Source organism: Dipodomys spectabilis, unplaced genomic scaffold, assembly GCF_019054845.1.
Source record: "Dipodomys spectabilis isolate Male_0828 unplaced genomic scaffold, ASM1905484v1 ptg000528l, whole genome shotgun sequence".
NCBI lineage: Eukaryota > Metazoa > Chordata > Mammalia > Rodentia > Heteromyidae > Dipodomys > Dipodomys spectabilis.
In genome coordinates, this window is record NW_024871205.1 from 259,220 (window position 1) to 275,429 (window position 16,210).

The window sequence follows — 16,210 nt, forward strand, 5'->3', positions numbered from 1 at the left end:
ATAGATGCCCCGAACTTGAAGTCGATCTATTCAAAGTTAATCTCCCTTGTTTTCGCTTTTATTGCCTCTGTCAGGATGAGCCCTCCTTTAAACTTCAAGCAAACGCATCTTCTTCAGAGGCTGCGGGGAAAAAAAAATAGGTGCTTTATTTTTATTTTGTCTGCTGTAATCGTGACATCCAGTAGTATGGGAAAATATGGGTTCAAGCCCCTCCCTAAGGAGTATTGTCTAATGTTTTCCACAATGAGATGTATTCTTAATGTGTACCAACCTACTTGGGAAATTGATGTCGCTGGGATTGGTGATTTAACATGTGTATGTTTGTGGACTCGGTGATTTATTTCACTTAGCGGTGATTTCCCTACACAAATAGTCATCAAATATCCTGTAGGTTGGTGTGTGTGTGTGCATGTGTGTGTATGTGTAAATGTCTGTGTGTGTGTGTGTGTATGAACTCAGGACCTCTGCATATTCTTGCGTTGTACCTTGCTGGCATAGGTCTTTGTGTAAGAAGAGTACTTCGCTCTATTAGTTTTTTTTTCTTACTTGAGCAGAATACCAGCGTGGTTGACACGCCTTGCTCAGAGATCACCAGGGGACATTGTCACGTGGGTAGAAGGCTAGGATGGGTGTGGTTCCATCACACACGCATGCCTTCTCTACTCATGCTCGCTTGTGTGTACGTGCCGAGAGTCTCGTGGTCCTGATGGTGTAATATGGATCTAATGTAAAAATACACGGCGTTTAAGAAGCTTACACCCCTGCAGTCTGCCGATGGATTAGAAATCTGGCTTGATGCATCCATTACTAAAATTAAACTGTACTAAGATCCTATCATACAATAGTAGGTGCCAACTTTCCCCTTCCTTCCATCTTGAGCCAGGCAGTAGAGAAATGGTAGTTCCCTTCAAATGACAACTGCAATCTTTGAACCCAGATACAATAAGTAAGACAAAGGCTTGGAGGAAAACCTCGGTATCTTAGCTTAATCTTTAAAATATGCTGTGTATAAAATGGCCCGGCCTACTCTTGGTCCCATAGGCGCACAGAGTAATTGACTTCAGTCCTGGAACCCTGGGTTGTCCTGATGCAAGTGTCTCTCTCTCTCACCTAAATATTGGCAATCAGATCCAATGAAATATTCCATCTAGAAGCAGGTGTGGTGGTGTGCGTCTGTCATTCCAGATACTAAGCCACAGGAGTTGAGCTCCAACCCAGCTTGGACAGAGTTAATGAGACCCTATCTCCAAAGGGGTGTGGCTCCGGAGGTAGACTACACCAGGCCCTGGCTTCAATCTCCAGGACGATTAAAAGAGAGATTCAATCTAGAGTTCACACTGCTACCCATCTCTACTTTGCCGTGGATGTAGTATTTGTGTGTTTCTTTCATTTAAATTACAAATTTAGCTGAGTAGGAAGGAGCTTCCTTCAAGCTTGGAAACAGAACGAAGTGTTCTTAAAGTAATAGTGGTTTTTGTAGCACGGTTCTTGATTCTTTGTTAATTTGCTTACTGTGTTTGAACTCAGGACTTCCTCTTCTTGCTTCACTTCTGCTCAAGGCTGGCTTTCTAGCACTTGAGCCACACCTCCACTTTGACCTCTTTTTGTTTTTTGAAACTGGTTAATTTGGAGATAAGAGACTTGAGTTTATTTACCTGGGCTGACTTTGAACCCTGCTCTTCTGATCTCAGGATCACAGGGGAGCACCCTCAGCGGCCTAGCAGGGAGCACTAAGGGTCTCATTGTCTGCACAGAGAAATAGCCAGACTGCGAGAGTGATTGGCTTTTCTGTCACCTGTTCCCTGAAGGACAGAGGAGAAAATCTGAGCTGGTGGCCTGCATCTCATGAGCTCTGACACCCCAGGGCCCTTGTAGATTTCACTTACACGCGAAGATGAGGAACCAGAGGTGTGGCCATCTCTGGCTAGTTGAAACACACCCAGGTTGCTTCTGACCCCAGCTTGAAGGAAAATAGAACCGTCCCAGAGCTTGAAAAGGTCCCCAAACTAAAATTAATCACTGGAACTGCCATCAGTAAGAAGCACAAGACTGTGAAGCACTTTCCCTCCCTCTGTCTCCCTGTCTCCCTGTCTCTGCCTTTATTTGGAGAACATCACTTTCAAGGATTTAAAGACTCTCTCACCTGATTATCACATCATTCTTCCTTTACCTGTGCCTCTGAAGGCATCCTTTACTTACTGGAAAAAGAGAGAGAGAGAGACAGACAGACAGACAGACAGACAGACAGACAGACAGAAAAACTTTCAGGAGATGAGGTTATGACCAGAGAAATTAGTCAAGCGGCCTCCAGGGGCTGTGGGAAATAACATTACATTGTATTTGTGTCCGTCACTTAGAATGGCAGCAAAGCTGAGGTCTTCGGATAGAGCCCGCCCCGCAGCTGACTTTGGAAACAGGGAGAAAGTGGAGACCCACAGAAATAAAAGTATTTATTCAGTGAGTTGGCACTGTGGACAAGATAAAACTGACTAGCTCTGTCTCCAGGATCAAGTTGTTTTTTTTTTTTCTTTTTGACATGAAATAAAATATCAAGATTCACATTCTGAAACAGAAGGTTAATTTTCAAACCAATTACTTCCTCCAAAAAACAAAAGCACAAGACCCTCCAGCATTTGGTGAAATATTTCTTGCGTTGTCATCTCCTCATTAAGAAGAATAAACAGAGAACCAGCCGGGGTCTCCTCCATTGTTTATATTCCATTAGCGATCTCAAGACTTACTTGTGTCTGAAGAGGGTAGAGCCCCCAGACAGAAGCCTGACACCCCACACCGGGGCTGGCGTCTGACATTGAACTTCGGGGGTAGGTGTGGTGGGAGTGCTCGCATTTCGAGCTCCAGTTTGGGATAGGCAGAAGGATCCTTGCCTAAATCCTCTATCTGCTCCCCCTCCCCTCTCCCCACTACCCCTCTTTCTGTCTCCTTCCCTGTAAAATAAAGGAAGAAAGAAGCAAAAAGATCTTCCTCACTCTAATTTAGTTTTCCCCTTTGGATGCGAGCTCTTGTCTTCGCTGACATTCTGCCTGGTGCTCCTTCCTCTTCCAGGTGGTGGCAAGTGTCGGAACTGGACAGCTGTGGGGCACAACGGAGCTCTGATTGTGTGGCCCGCGTTTCCTGTCCCTGTCTTACGTGAACCCTGGCGATGTAGGATAGACAATAACATCCCTGTGTTCTGGAGGAGGAGGGGGGAGGGGGAGAGCCTAAATGGCTGCCAGGAGACCCCACAGCCAAGGGGCAGGGCATTTGGCCTTGACTGAGACACCTCCTATCCTTCCTGCCCCACATCCATGATATCAAACGACCGAGCACCTAGAGACTCTAGTGTGTTCAAGGCAGAGACAAGTACGTGGAGGATTGCTCTTCGTCCGTGTGGGCCTCTGGGGTCTGGAGGAACGGGTCCCGGGCTCCGTCCAGCAGTTGGTTGCCCGGCAGATTGCATGAAGCAGCTCTGGGTCCGGATGTCCCCAGAACGCCCGGCAGCCAGGCTTTTCCAAATGGAAATTTAAGAGGATGGCAAAGTTCACGGGCCTGGCCCTCCATCTCTCAGCCCCACCCCTTCGACGGCTGCCCGGCTCCATCTGGAGAGTGAAGGCTGTGGGGGCTTCAGATGCTCATTACAGATAGACACCTCTTGCTTCCTGGGAATGGCTCCGTTAAACAGAACATGTCAAACAGGAATGGCTACTCCACAGGGGCGAGGGGTTCTGAGAAAGGACAGGGAGGATGGTTGGGAGCAGTGCCTTACGGTGATACGTACTTTAATAGCAGGTCATGACATCATAATCTCCGACTTCACCTGCCTCACGGACTGCTCCTGTACGACTTTTAAGATAAAAGATACCTGTACGTTATAACAGGCGGCTGACCCTGCTCTGAAATGGTTGGGAGTGGAAGTGTCAGATTTTTACTTTTGCATGGTTTTGGTTTTGAAATAATCGCGTATTTAGGAATGATAGTGTTATAAGGCATGCACATGTTGATGCTAATATTCATACATGCATAGGTATGCACATCCTTTGAAATTAAAAAAAATAACAATTCCTCTATAGAGAGAGGCATCCTGAGAACGAGACCCAGATCTATACACGGAATCCTTTTCTCTTTCTCCCACACACATAGCTTGGAGATCAACGTACCCAGTATTTTTCCTCCTGGAGACTTTTCAACTTGGGGCTTCACGTTGTTTCCGCAAAGTTATGGGTTTTGGAGCCTTTCAGGTTTGGGGGTTAGGGAAGCGGAGCCTGTCTTTTGCATAAGTCTCCTTCACAGTCGCACACACACACCTTGCCTAGCATGCACTGCTCCGAGAGAGAATGAGCACCACCAACAGCGGGCCCCGCAGGGCTGCAGCCACATTCCCGGGGTTGCCAGGTCCCAGCCCTCTTGGAGTCGGGGAGCTGGGTTCCCTGAAGACGGGCAGAGCCCCAGGGAGGGAAGAAAGCTGGCACATGGACATTGTATGTGGGCCACTGTCTGTTAACTTTCCATTTTTACTTGGTGTACTGGGAGAGCAGATTGATACTGCATTTTAATTGTGTATATTAGAGGGAGGCATATGGTTACCACATTTTTGTATTTACCTTCTGTAGCCTGAAATTTGTCATTTTTAGACCCAAAAATAAAGGGAGTGCGCCTGCTTTCCACCCCCCACCCCTTTCTTTCCCTCTTTCTTTCTTCCCTCCCCCTCTCCTCCCCCCCACAAGTTTGATTCTCTCCCGTGCGAAAGCCTCCTGAGATGTGTGGCGAGTTGGTGCCAAGATGATATTGGCACCATTTTCTTATTGCCATGGTGATTTCCAGGAGGACTATGATATTTTAAAAAGCAACTTGAATTTTGGTAATTAAAAAGCCTGGAAGGAATACGCGTGCTACATTTTGCCAGCGTGGGGAAATGTGACTAGAAAGGGCTGTGGGGGGGGGGGGGGCTGGGAGGGAGGGCGGGAGGGGCGGGGCTTGGGTTGGGGGAGAGGGAGGCGCCCTGTGCGGAGGGGAAGGGGAATGCTTGTTGATGCTGTAGATGGAGTATTTATGTGTTGATGTCAGTGCAGAGCCCTCCGGTGGATGGTAGAGAAGGTGGGATTCCAGCTCTGTCAGAAACAGCTACTCCATTTCTGTTCCTATTATAACCTTGTGTGTTTGCCACGTGGAAATCGGTGTGTAATCTATGGCAATGTCGGAGGTGAAGGAACGGAAAGCCAGAAAAGTGATTCTCTTACAAGCATAATTCCTCGAGCAGGTTCCCCGTGCCCTGCCCAGTCTGGAAAGTTCTGCGGTTGCAGAGTTCTTTTGAACTTCAGCTGAGCACCCAGGCACTCCAAGATGAAAGGGTTTTGTTTCATGGGACAAGATGGTCGGAATTTTTAAGGCATTAGATGAGCTATCAAATGAACAGAAACTCCACACGGAAGCTGAAAATCAAAGGCAAACGACATAGAAGATAAACCTAGGCCAACAGTCCAAACAGCCTCTGTGGGAGTAACTTGGTGGTCAGGGCGTACAAAGGAAGGTGTTGAACAGTTTAACATGTGTGTGTGTGTATGTGTGTATGTGTGTATGTGTGTGTGTGTGTGTGTAGAGAAATAAGCAATAAGTATAGAGAAATAAATAAGCAACATAGAGCAATGCTTTGAAGTCAGGAAGTTTACACACAAATGCAGATTTTGCAGATGAACATTTTAATGGATTGTTTTCTTACTTTATCTTTTTTGCAAACCACCTACACCCTAATGTTTCACAGTTAAGAATACACCAAACAACCCTCTGATTATATCTGACCACTAACCGAATGTTAACTTTTTTTTTTTTTTAATTACAAATCAAGTTTGATTCCATAGGGAAAACATTGGCAGCAGGAAGAGTTTGCTCAGGCCCTGGTGACAAAAACAAACTTAGAAACCTGACTTCTTTGTTATAAAGGACAAGAGCAGAGATGATGTTATTCATAATCTTATTTAGTGACATTTTTAGCTAGGAGGACTCAAAATAGAATAAAGCCAGATGGTTTGGTTGAAGGTTTGGGGTTTTTTTTATTTATTTGATTGATATTGTGCTGGTAAGTGTGTGTGTGTGTGTGTGTTGATTGTCCACTGTTTTATGATTAGTGGAAGAACATGATCATAACTAACACACGACTTGCAAAGGTGAACGAGAATAGCTTCACCAGCTCCAAGCTTGATCTTTCTTTTTGTCGTGGACATGATAAAGTGTCCCCCTAGTTACTGAATACATACGTCTGGGAACATTTTCTTTATAGTTCTCTCGGATGCTAGATTCTCAGTTCTGTGTTCTAATCTATGCATTTCACCCCTTGAGGACTTTTTTTCTTGCTACTCCACTTGAACTGAAAGCAGAGGGGTGTAGACCTCGAGCTAGAAACTTTTTGCTCAGTGAGAACAGCCATGGAGTTTCATCTGTTGGTGGCATTTTTTTTTTTGTATGCAAGAACATTTTTTCCCCCTGAACTTTAAGTACCGTTCATTTCTCAGCGACTCACACATGATTTAAAAAAGCACGTTCACATCCCCCTCCTGCGTTGTAGTTTTGCGTTTTCTGAAAATAGATCCACAAATGTCATAAATTAGTCTGCAGATTTTACCTTATTATGCTTCCTCCTTGGGAAAAAATATGCAGGAAAATGATTATAGGTGGTGTGCAGCTCAGGGCTGATGAGTTGGTTGTAATTATCAAGGCACACATAATGAGAGGAAAATAGCTCTTTCGCGAGAGCCTCGAGATTTCACTCACCCGTCACCCTGTCCCGCTGGGTTAACTGTTGTCTGCCCAAGTCGATGTCAGCACAATTAATTTTACAATTCCTGCAACTGATATAGTTGGGGTTCATTTGCTCATCTAGGCAAAGGGGTCTGCCCGTGTGAAGGGCGGTTCGATGTCTGGGTTTCTTCATGCGCGGATGACAGAGGGACACGTCCCTGCTTTCGCTGGTTGGACATTGCTGTCCTCGTTGACTCAAGGAATAGTTTGCAAACTTTGTGTGAGACCTTGAGCTGGGGTCTGGGCGCACAGAGAAAAATCACAGAAGCCCCACCTTGGTGAAAGTTTTCAACCCACGTTGGGCAAAAGATAGTCTCAGGATGGTACAAGGGGGAGCCAGCACTAGCTAAACCTCACAGTGTTAATCACTCATCTCTGTCCAGTTGAGTAAGTCATGGGACAGGGCGGTGTGGAAATTTCCAGAATGATGGAGAATCTACCTCCCCTATGTCCAAGTGAGTTTTTTTGTTTTTGCATTTCCCGTGCTTTTAATTAGTTCACAGTTAAATGTAAACAACCATGCATGGCTCGTACCTCACAGATTGAGCAACGGTGGGCTGGAACTTAGCATGGGATCTTTTGGTGATGCCAGCCCCGCGGCTCTCTGTGGTATTTGAACTCAGGATGAGGTGTGCTTGAGCAATAGCGACACAACCCGGGGGGGAAAAATGACTGGGTGATTTTTTTTCTGCATATTTGATGAGAAATGATGAAGTAATGCCCTTGATTTAGTCTGTGAGTGGATTACAAATTAATCTTTAATTTATGCCTGGATTCCTGGTACCTGGTTGGGATATTTTTGGAGTTCAGTCTCTTATTTGTTATTGTTACTCTATGAATCATTGAAATGATATATTAATTTAGTTGATTAATAGGATTCATTACCATGAATCTTCTCCGTTAGCCCTGGCGGCTGCTTCCTTGTAAAAATTACCAACACTGTTTTCCTCCTAGAGTTGCACTTAGCATTCTTCCATAGCTAGCTTTGATATATTATATATATATATATATATATATATATATATATATATGTGTGTGTGTGTGTGTGTTATGTTATATTATGTTATATACATGTATATATATATACATATATATAATTTGGTGATAGCAATTGAGAGAAAGCAAAGAAACTGGGTATGGAGACACCGAGAAGGAACGGGATCGGGGATGAGTGTTGGAAGGCAGGAGGAGGAAGGAGAAGGTGAGGTACTGTGGGGCAAAGCCACAGCACCCAGCCGGCCTTTGTTATGGGGAAACATGGTAATCTTTTGGACATAAACACTGCTGTGACCATTAACGTTGCCTCAGATTTCTTTTCCTTCGCGTGTTTGTCTCTAGACTCTTTTCCCTGCTGTTGTGCAGTAGCAAGAATAATCTAAGGCTTTTAGCCCCTGCATTCTTCAGCTGTTCCTTGTTTATTTCTCATTCTATTTCTAGCCAAAGGAGGTGGGGGGGGGGGGGGAAGAAAGGAGCCAAACAATTTTCAGCTCCTTCTTCCTTCCAGTTGAGACCCAGGACCTTTGAACTCAGTGTCTTGTACGAACCCCACTGCTGGCCATCTGTAAGATGGGCGGGTGGCGCGAGTCTGTCACCTCTCCGCTCGGGGTTCACGCCTCTGTATTGTCTCACCGTCTGGATTTTTTTTTTATTGATGAGGACAAAGCAAAGAAAGAACTATTTCTCTATCAATTTCAGCTGAAGATTGCGTGTTCTGGGTCATGGTTTGGGTCAGCTTAGCTTCGGGGTGGGAGGTGGGGAGGAGCGGGAGGAGGGTCTGGTGGAGACTATATTAGAAGCCTTATTACTCAAGTCCAGCAAAAAGGAATATAGCTCCACTCAGACGTCTGAAAAAATCCCTGAGAACCCACACACTGTTTTTAATTGATGTGAACTGGAGGTAGGGTACGTACTGGTTTTGTTGGTTTCTGGGAGCAGGGTGGGGGGCAATGGGAGAGAGAGACAGACAGACAGGCAGGCCGTGGGACAGACAGAAAGAGGACGGCGACCACGCAAACAAGACCACAAATAAAACATCAGACAACGCTTGCCTTTTGTCAGGGGGCAGGGCAATGCAGAAAGGCAAAAGAAATACCTAGAGGAGACAAAAGAGAACTTCGCAGAGCCCCTGGCTGTCAATGCGTCCCCACGGACGGGAGGCAGGCCTTGTATCTGCTCACAGGAGGAGGGGAAGCGCCCTTCAAGAGGAAGGTCACAGAGTTCCACCGGAGCGGGGCACCACAGAACTCTCCCGGGATGTAGCCACAGGCCCAGGGAGGAGGGTGTGGCTCAGACACTGTAGATTTTCAGATTGGGCCTAGGAGCCCAGAAGGAGACCCAGCTGGCTGGCCCGAGGATGAGACTCGAACGAACAGAAGGAAGCCCTTCATCTCCTGTCACCGTGGCTGCCACGTAGAAAGCCACTCTGTCCTGAGGATGTGCCCGTCACTGGTGATGATGGACAATCAGTTCTGATATACGGGGAAGGGTGATAGGATTTCAAGTTTTATTAGTAAAATTCAGGTCAGAGACACTCTCGTGTGTGTGTGTGTGTGTGTGTGTGTGCGCGCGCTGCGCGCGCGTGCGCGCATGCCAGTACTAGGGCTTGAACACAGGACCCAGGTACTGTCCTTCAAAGTTTTTTTGTCCAGGGATAGTATGCTCTTACCACGTGAGCCACAGTTCCACATCTGGCTTCTGGGCTGGTTAATCGGAGATAAGAGTCTCAGGGACTTCCTTACCCAGGCAGGCTTTGAACTTTGATCCTCGGATCTCAGCCTCCCGTAGGTCAGGAGGTACTCACAGATCCTGGAGGAAGGACGAAGCTGACCGTACGTCCCCGTATCTTCAGTAGTGCCATGAGGGGGACGAAGCACTTGCCTGTACCCCCATCTGTATTCCTGACAGCATAGTGCTTGTCGGGGGGGGGGGGGAGCGGGGGGAGATGGGAAACGTGTAGGGTGAAAATGAGGAATAGAATTTACACAAGTGCTTTATTTCCCATTACATACCTCATTTAATAAGGATCTGAAGAGCCATCTAGCCTAAGACTGTGTTTGGAGCCGTGACTCTGGATTAAGATGTGCAGGCTGGTCTCCTGCGGCCAGCTACCTGCTCTGGCGGAGCCTATACAACTGAGAAGCCTAATAGAGCACAAGAAAATGATGTCTTTGTTGCTGCTTTTCTTAAAATGCTAACTTGAAAAGGACCTTTTAAAAGCAGAGCGGCGCTAGGAGAAAGAAGACAAATAGGAAACAGAGCCAGATCTTTTGGTCCTGTTTAGGAAGGCGTGTCCCCTAGTAGGCCCTGAACACATATTGATCAAGAAAGGGGGCAAGGGGAGGAACAAACACCAAGCCAAGCCAGGCGCACCGATGCTCAGGCCTGTAAGCCCAGCTACTCAGGAGGCTGAGACCTGAGGGTTGTGGTTCAAAGCCAGCCCAGGCAGAAGAGTCCCTTTGAGACTTTTATCTCCAATAAGCCACTCAAAAACCAGAAGTAGCACTGTGGCTCAAAGTGGTAGAGCGTTAGCCTTGAGCAAAATTGCTCAGGGACCGCGCCCAGGCCCTGAGTTCAAGCCCCAGCACTGGCCAAAAGAAAAAAAGTCTACAGCTAGTAAACTCATTTAAGCTTCACTTTTAGCGCTGAAGTTCTAACCGAATAATCAGGAGCTAGCGAGTCGCCGTGTCATTGACAGAACGCAATAGCCGAGCACTATTTCATGCTCCTCAATATGGTCAGTCAAGTACTAAGGAACTGTTTAGGTGTGGATCACCATGCTCAGGCCCTGTAAGATGATCCACTTGGATGGATTAGGAAAAGATTTCACCAAGCTGCGAGTCGGCGGGTGTTAGGTAAGTAAATGCAGAAGGTGATGGAGAAGGTGTAGGTACACAGAGGCGGTTGGATCCAGGGCTGGGAGGTGTGCCATAAGGTATGGGCCTTGAACTGCGGCCCATGCCAAGCTTGCCCCCGGTCAGTGCCGTGAGGGACAGCGTCTGCCATCTTGTCCAGCCCAGATCCCAGCGGTGCTAGAGTCCTCTGAGCCCTTTGCAGTTGGTCATGGACGTACTTCAAGTAGGCGATCAGGGTGGCATGGCCACGCAGCCCCGTTGTTAATTTTCGAATCATCGTTCATTTAAAAGCACTTCTTTCCCACGCGTCCGCGATGAATCGGCTCTTGTACCTCTGTTGGACCGCAGATCACAGCCACAAGAGTCAACACTGCGCGTTGAGTTGTGCGGCTCCCAGAGGGCATCGTATCGAGTGGGTCCCATTATCCATCAAAGGGCCAGCGGATAACCACTCATCCCCAGGAGCTTCCTTTATATAGAGCTGCACGGCGTCCCTGCTGGGGGGGCGGCCCCTGGAGTGGGAGCGTAATTAGGCCACTGGTGTGTGCATTTGAGGATTCGGTGTCCAATGCGGCCTAATCTCTGCGCCGGGGAGAGGGGCTGTCCCCCGGGTGAACCTCCACCTCTGTCTGATGAGCGTTCACCTCTGGACAGCGTGTGCATACGGATTTATGTCATGTCACCCCGTTAGCACGCTCGCACCCCGACAGGTCGCAGAGTCGGGGAGCAACCATCTTTTCCTCACTGCTTCATGTAGGCCACCAGTGCCCGAGGGTTTTTGAAATCTCATCTCCTAATGGGGACGGCGCCTCAGGAGTCCCGGGAGGGGCTTGGTGAAATTATGCATATTTGAACGTCACTCAACAGAGTTTTTTCGGGTCCCAGATGGGGGGGGGGAGACAGGGCGGAGGGAAATCTCTAGTGTCAGCAGTGGAGGGGACGGGTGAGGGCTGGGGGAGACAGGAGGGGTGGGCTTGGTGGAGATGAGTGACACTCCTCTGTTAACGTATGGAATCCAGACCCTTCTGTCCAACAACTTGAAAGATCCTATCACCATCTTAATAGTAACGGTCACCGCTCTGGGCCCGTACACCTCCACGCAGGACCGTGGGTTCTAAGCCACGGCTGCCGCCCCGTGGTCTGGCAGAGGGCCTGACACATCCGGAGCCCCGCTCTTCATTCTACCGGGGACGTGGCCCCACGTGAAGCTTCTGTGGTCTCACCCGTGGTGGTGCCAACCATGGCAACGGTTTGGTCATTTCTGAAGGAGTATGTGCATCGAGCGCCTTCCTCTCCCTCGTCCTGTCTTCGTGGACGTGCGGCTCTGGACGGAATCACTTTCCCCCTTGCTTGCTGTCGGAGAGCTTTTCAGACCTTGATTTTCTCGTAGCCCCGAAGAAAGGCTGCCGTCACCTCGAATGGATCAGGGAGGCAACCCCATGGGGGGCCTAGATCAGGGGCTCCAGATTCAGGTCTGCCGCTGGGACATGGGCCGGTCAGGACAAGGGAGAGGGCGCCATCCCTTCTTGGTGCTGAGCTACTTTTGATGGTAGAGTGCTCTCTCTCTCTCTCTCTCTCTCTCTCTCTCTCTCTCTCTCTCTCTCTCTCTCTGTGTGTGTGTGTTAGAAAAGTTGTGCAAGGCTGGGAATGTGGCTCAGTGGTAGAGTGCTTGCCTAGCATGCATGAGGCCCTGGGTTCGATTCCTCAGCACCACATACACAGAACAAGCTGGAAGTGGTGCTATGGCTCAAGTAGTAGAGCGCTCGCCTTGAGCAAAAAGCAGCTCAGAGACAGCACCTAGGCCCTGAGTTCAAGCCCCAGCACTGGCAAAAAGAGAAGCATGGTGACGAGTCCCAGCTGGCATTAGACTACCTCGGTGTGGGGAGATGGCCCAGCCAGCCATCCCTCCACAGCCCAACATGTCCGGAGGGCCTCCCGGCCACCCAGAGACCCCCAACATCCACGCACCTGCGTCTAAGCTCGGGATGTGCCACCACGAGTGACCAAGCTCACGTTTTGCGAGCAGCACGGAACGGCATAGACACAACTTGTTGGGGTCCGAATTTGGCCTGGGGGCCCGCTCCAGCCCGCACACCCTCTGCCACTGCTCATTCTCTGAGCCTCGTCCTCCATCTCTAACCCCTTGTGTTCTATAAACTGTGCACCTGGCTCTCCCGGATCCAGCCGCTCCTGTCCGGCGTGCATCTGGGTTTCTTCCCGGTGACTTTCCCTGCACTGGTTTCTATGGGCTCTCTTCACTTTTGTGTTTGATATAGTAACTGAGCGGATAATTGTGCTAGATAATAAAGGTGGAAAATTCTGCCGTCTCTGTATGCTCTGTTGGGCTTCTAGTCTATTCTAAGAGAGATCTCCACCGTGAAGGCTGAGGTCCTAGGGAAGGTGGGAAGAGGATTAAAAAAAAAAAAAAATGAAAGAAAGCTCTCTAAGTGCAAGTCATGGTGCGGGCTTCATTCCACTGATCGCACAGCGTGGCTCCCTTGGTTCTGTCTTATTTGTTAACATTCTTTGACCCATCCACGGAGCCCGTTGTATGAAGCCCACCTCGGACCTGACCTCAGGAGGGATCCAATGCCCAGAAGAAGGTCAGGGAGTAAAACGAATGCAAGGCTCCATGCACAGGAACAGGGCGCGGCCCCTGTGTCTGTCCACATTTCATCGGGGGTGCGTGGTCAGCGAGAGCTGTCCACAGCCCGGCTCAGAGTCACGTGTTCCGTGCTGGCCGCCGTGGCCAGCCCTGTCTCTGGAGGAGCTCCGTGGTGACATGTGGCTCACCCACGGGGGACTGGGTCTTGCCACCGGCGCTCTCTCTCTCTCTCTCTCTCTCTCTCTCTCTCTCTCTTCAGGGCAGTGTCTCCCCCACCCTGAGATCGCTGTCTGTTAGTAGAGGTGGGGGGTAGGGGACAAAAAACCAAGCCGTGAAAGTAGGGCAAGGCGCGTCGCCGACAAAACATGAAATTCCACCGGTGAGGAGCCCCTCTCTCCGCCAAAGTGACCTTGGTTGGTGCGAAGATGACAGAGTGCTTCCCTGCCCGGGCCTGACAGCAGTGCTATCACAGCACGTTTGACAAATCGTTCACATTAAATCGGGGGGCACTGTCGGCACGCCGGCGTTCTCTCTCTCCATCACTCCTGATTACCACACACACGTCAGCCGGGGCACCGGCACATTTGTCACAGGGAGTAAAAAGCAGTTGTTAGTAGTAAGAGTGCTACCTGTCATACTAATGGACCCGGGGCCTGTTGCCCGCTGTCTCCCAGGAGCCGGGGGATTGGCACAACAACAAAACAGCATTTCTTTTGCATGGATGTCCGGTGTGGCCTGGTAGTGTTTTTGTGCTCGGGGAGAGAAAGGTCTGGAACGTCACCCCCAGAGGACTCTCTCCTCTGGGCTCAGGAGGGGTACACATGCCCACAGTCCTGGGAGGGGGGGTGTTCCTGTGACAGGCTAGAGCCAGGTCTCTGTGGTCAGACACTCCCAAGGTTTTCAGCCCAGCACCCTGGGATTGGTTTCCCTTTTGTTTTTTATGAATGGAACCATTCTTTGGTAACGGTGAGAGGAACACGCCCTTTTATGTTTCAACCAATCCCTGGCAGCTGGCGGACGGGGCACTGGATTCTTCTCATCATGTCTTGGGCTGTGAAAGTTCCACAGAACCCTCGGTGCTTCCATTCATACGTTTAGTTCCCAGACAGGCAGCCAATGAAATCCCAAGATTTCCCCCTGCGTCTGAGCCCAGCCTGCTACTCATCTGCTTTGCATTGTCCCTTTCAATCACAGGCATGCACGCGCGCGCGCACGCACACACACACACACACACACACACACACAGAGGACCGCTCACACACATGACCACACCCAGGGCCACACATACACCTACACATACAGACAACCGCACACCTGCATGTGCAACCGCACACACACAACACACACAGGACCACAGGTGTGCACGCACATGCTCCCTTCTCTCCACTTGTCCCTCCCCGAGTCTCTCCCTGGAACGCACAAGCCCGTGTCTACCTGTTGCGGTTCCCATCGCGACTCTCATCTCCATGGAAATGAACTTGCCGCCTCTCTCCCTCTTTCCCTCCCCCCCAAAAAAAGATAAGTAGACGCTGGCATGTACTTAATTTTCGGAAGAGACTCCCCTGCCTTCCCTTTGTGTGAAGGCCTAATTGTTTAAAAAGGCAAAATGGCCCCGTGTGGCTACCCGCTCCCATCTCCCATCCCAGCCCGGCCTTCGCGGCCTACGATATAGGCAATACATTTTCAACACCGCTGCATTTAAAAATAACTTTAAAAGGTTGTAAATGTCAAATTGAGATTTGAAATATGTCAGATAGCTGTCATTTTTACACCCTTCATTAATTTCAGTAGGACCCAGTGAATTGCACTTGACAAAGCGTTATCATACAGTGACTTGTAAGGGTGCTACGTGTGTGCAGCATCTTCTTGACACACCGAGTGTGTGGAGGCGAACTTTGCTAGATGACTTCTCTCTGACCTCCGGGGTGACATGAGACCATCAGATGACAAGCGCTGAGAGTTTCCAAATGCTGGCGTTTGGAACATCTTCAGGGGGCTCATTCAGAAAGCGAAGTGTGCGCTGGAGAGCTGCCAATAACCGAAACATAGACACATTTGCTGTAGGTACAGATTGGAAAAAAAAAAAAAAAAAAAAGGATTCCGGCAAAGGGGAAGGGGTCGTGAAGTGCACAGAGCAGAACAGGTGTGCAAGAACAGGTGTGCAAGAATCAGGTCTGCTTGTGAAACAGTCACATCATTATCCACATCAACGGCAACCATCGAGGAAAAAGTGTTCTGGGAAATTAGGAAACAGACAGCAACATAATGCCTGAAATCTCACCAGTAAGGTGTGTAGTTCGATTTCAAGGGCTGACTGCACCCTTGGTTTTGTGGGAGGTACCGAGTCTCCCTGGCTGCACCAGTGGCTTTGCTCTCTCCCATGAGATCCAGGACGTAATGCCGCTCTCTTCCGGGGCCTTCCACGTCATGTCAGGGCTCCAAGGGCAGGGGCGGTGGGAGGGGTGGCTCTCTGCTTTGGTGTCACAGATCTCTGCAGAGTAGATAATGCGGCCATTCCTGTGCATTTAGCAATGAAGACACGCACATCCGAGGGACATTTGTTTTCCCTCAGAGTGATCCACTAGGTGAAGGGCAGAGCTGGGCCAAGTCAGATAACCAAGATAGTTTTTGAAACCGGTGGCTCACATCTGTCATCCCTGCTACTCAGGTGGCTGAGATCTGAGGATCACGGTTCAAAGCCAGCCCGGACAGGAAAGCCCGTGAGACTCTGTATCTCCAATGAACCACCAGAAAACCACAAGTGGAGCTGTGGCTCAAAGTGGTAGAGCCCTCGGCTTGAGCTGAAGAGCTGAGGGACAGCGTCCAGGCTCTGAGTTCAAGGCTCACAGCCAACCAACAAACAAGATATTTTTCACTCAGTTGGTCCATGGAGAATAGTGAGCTACAGGACACCAAGGCTCAGGCCACAGAAAGCCAAGTTGGACCCTCCTCGCACCATGGGACA

General features: G+C 49.2%; 1 protein-coding gene across 5 annotated transcripts in view; it reads left to right on the forward strand.

Annotated features, from left to right (window-relative positions):
- The window catches only part of Tenm2 (teneurin transmembrane protein 2), a 634,115-nt gene that overhangs the window by 228,037 nt on the left and 389,868 nt on the right, over positions 1 to 16,210 (forward strand). Inside the window, exon 5 of one of the 5 annotated variants that reach the window (XM_042670218.1) lies at positions 3,728 to 3,754. The exons of the other annotated variants lie outside the window; for them this stretch is intronic. Within the exon in view, the coding sequence (XP_042526152.1) occupies positions 3,728 to 3,754 (27 nt within the window). The remainder of the gene's footprint in view (positions 1 to 3,727; positions 3,755 to 16,210) is intronic. 5 annotated transcript variants of the gene reach the window in all.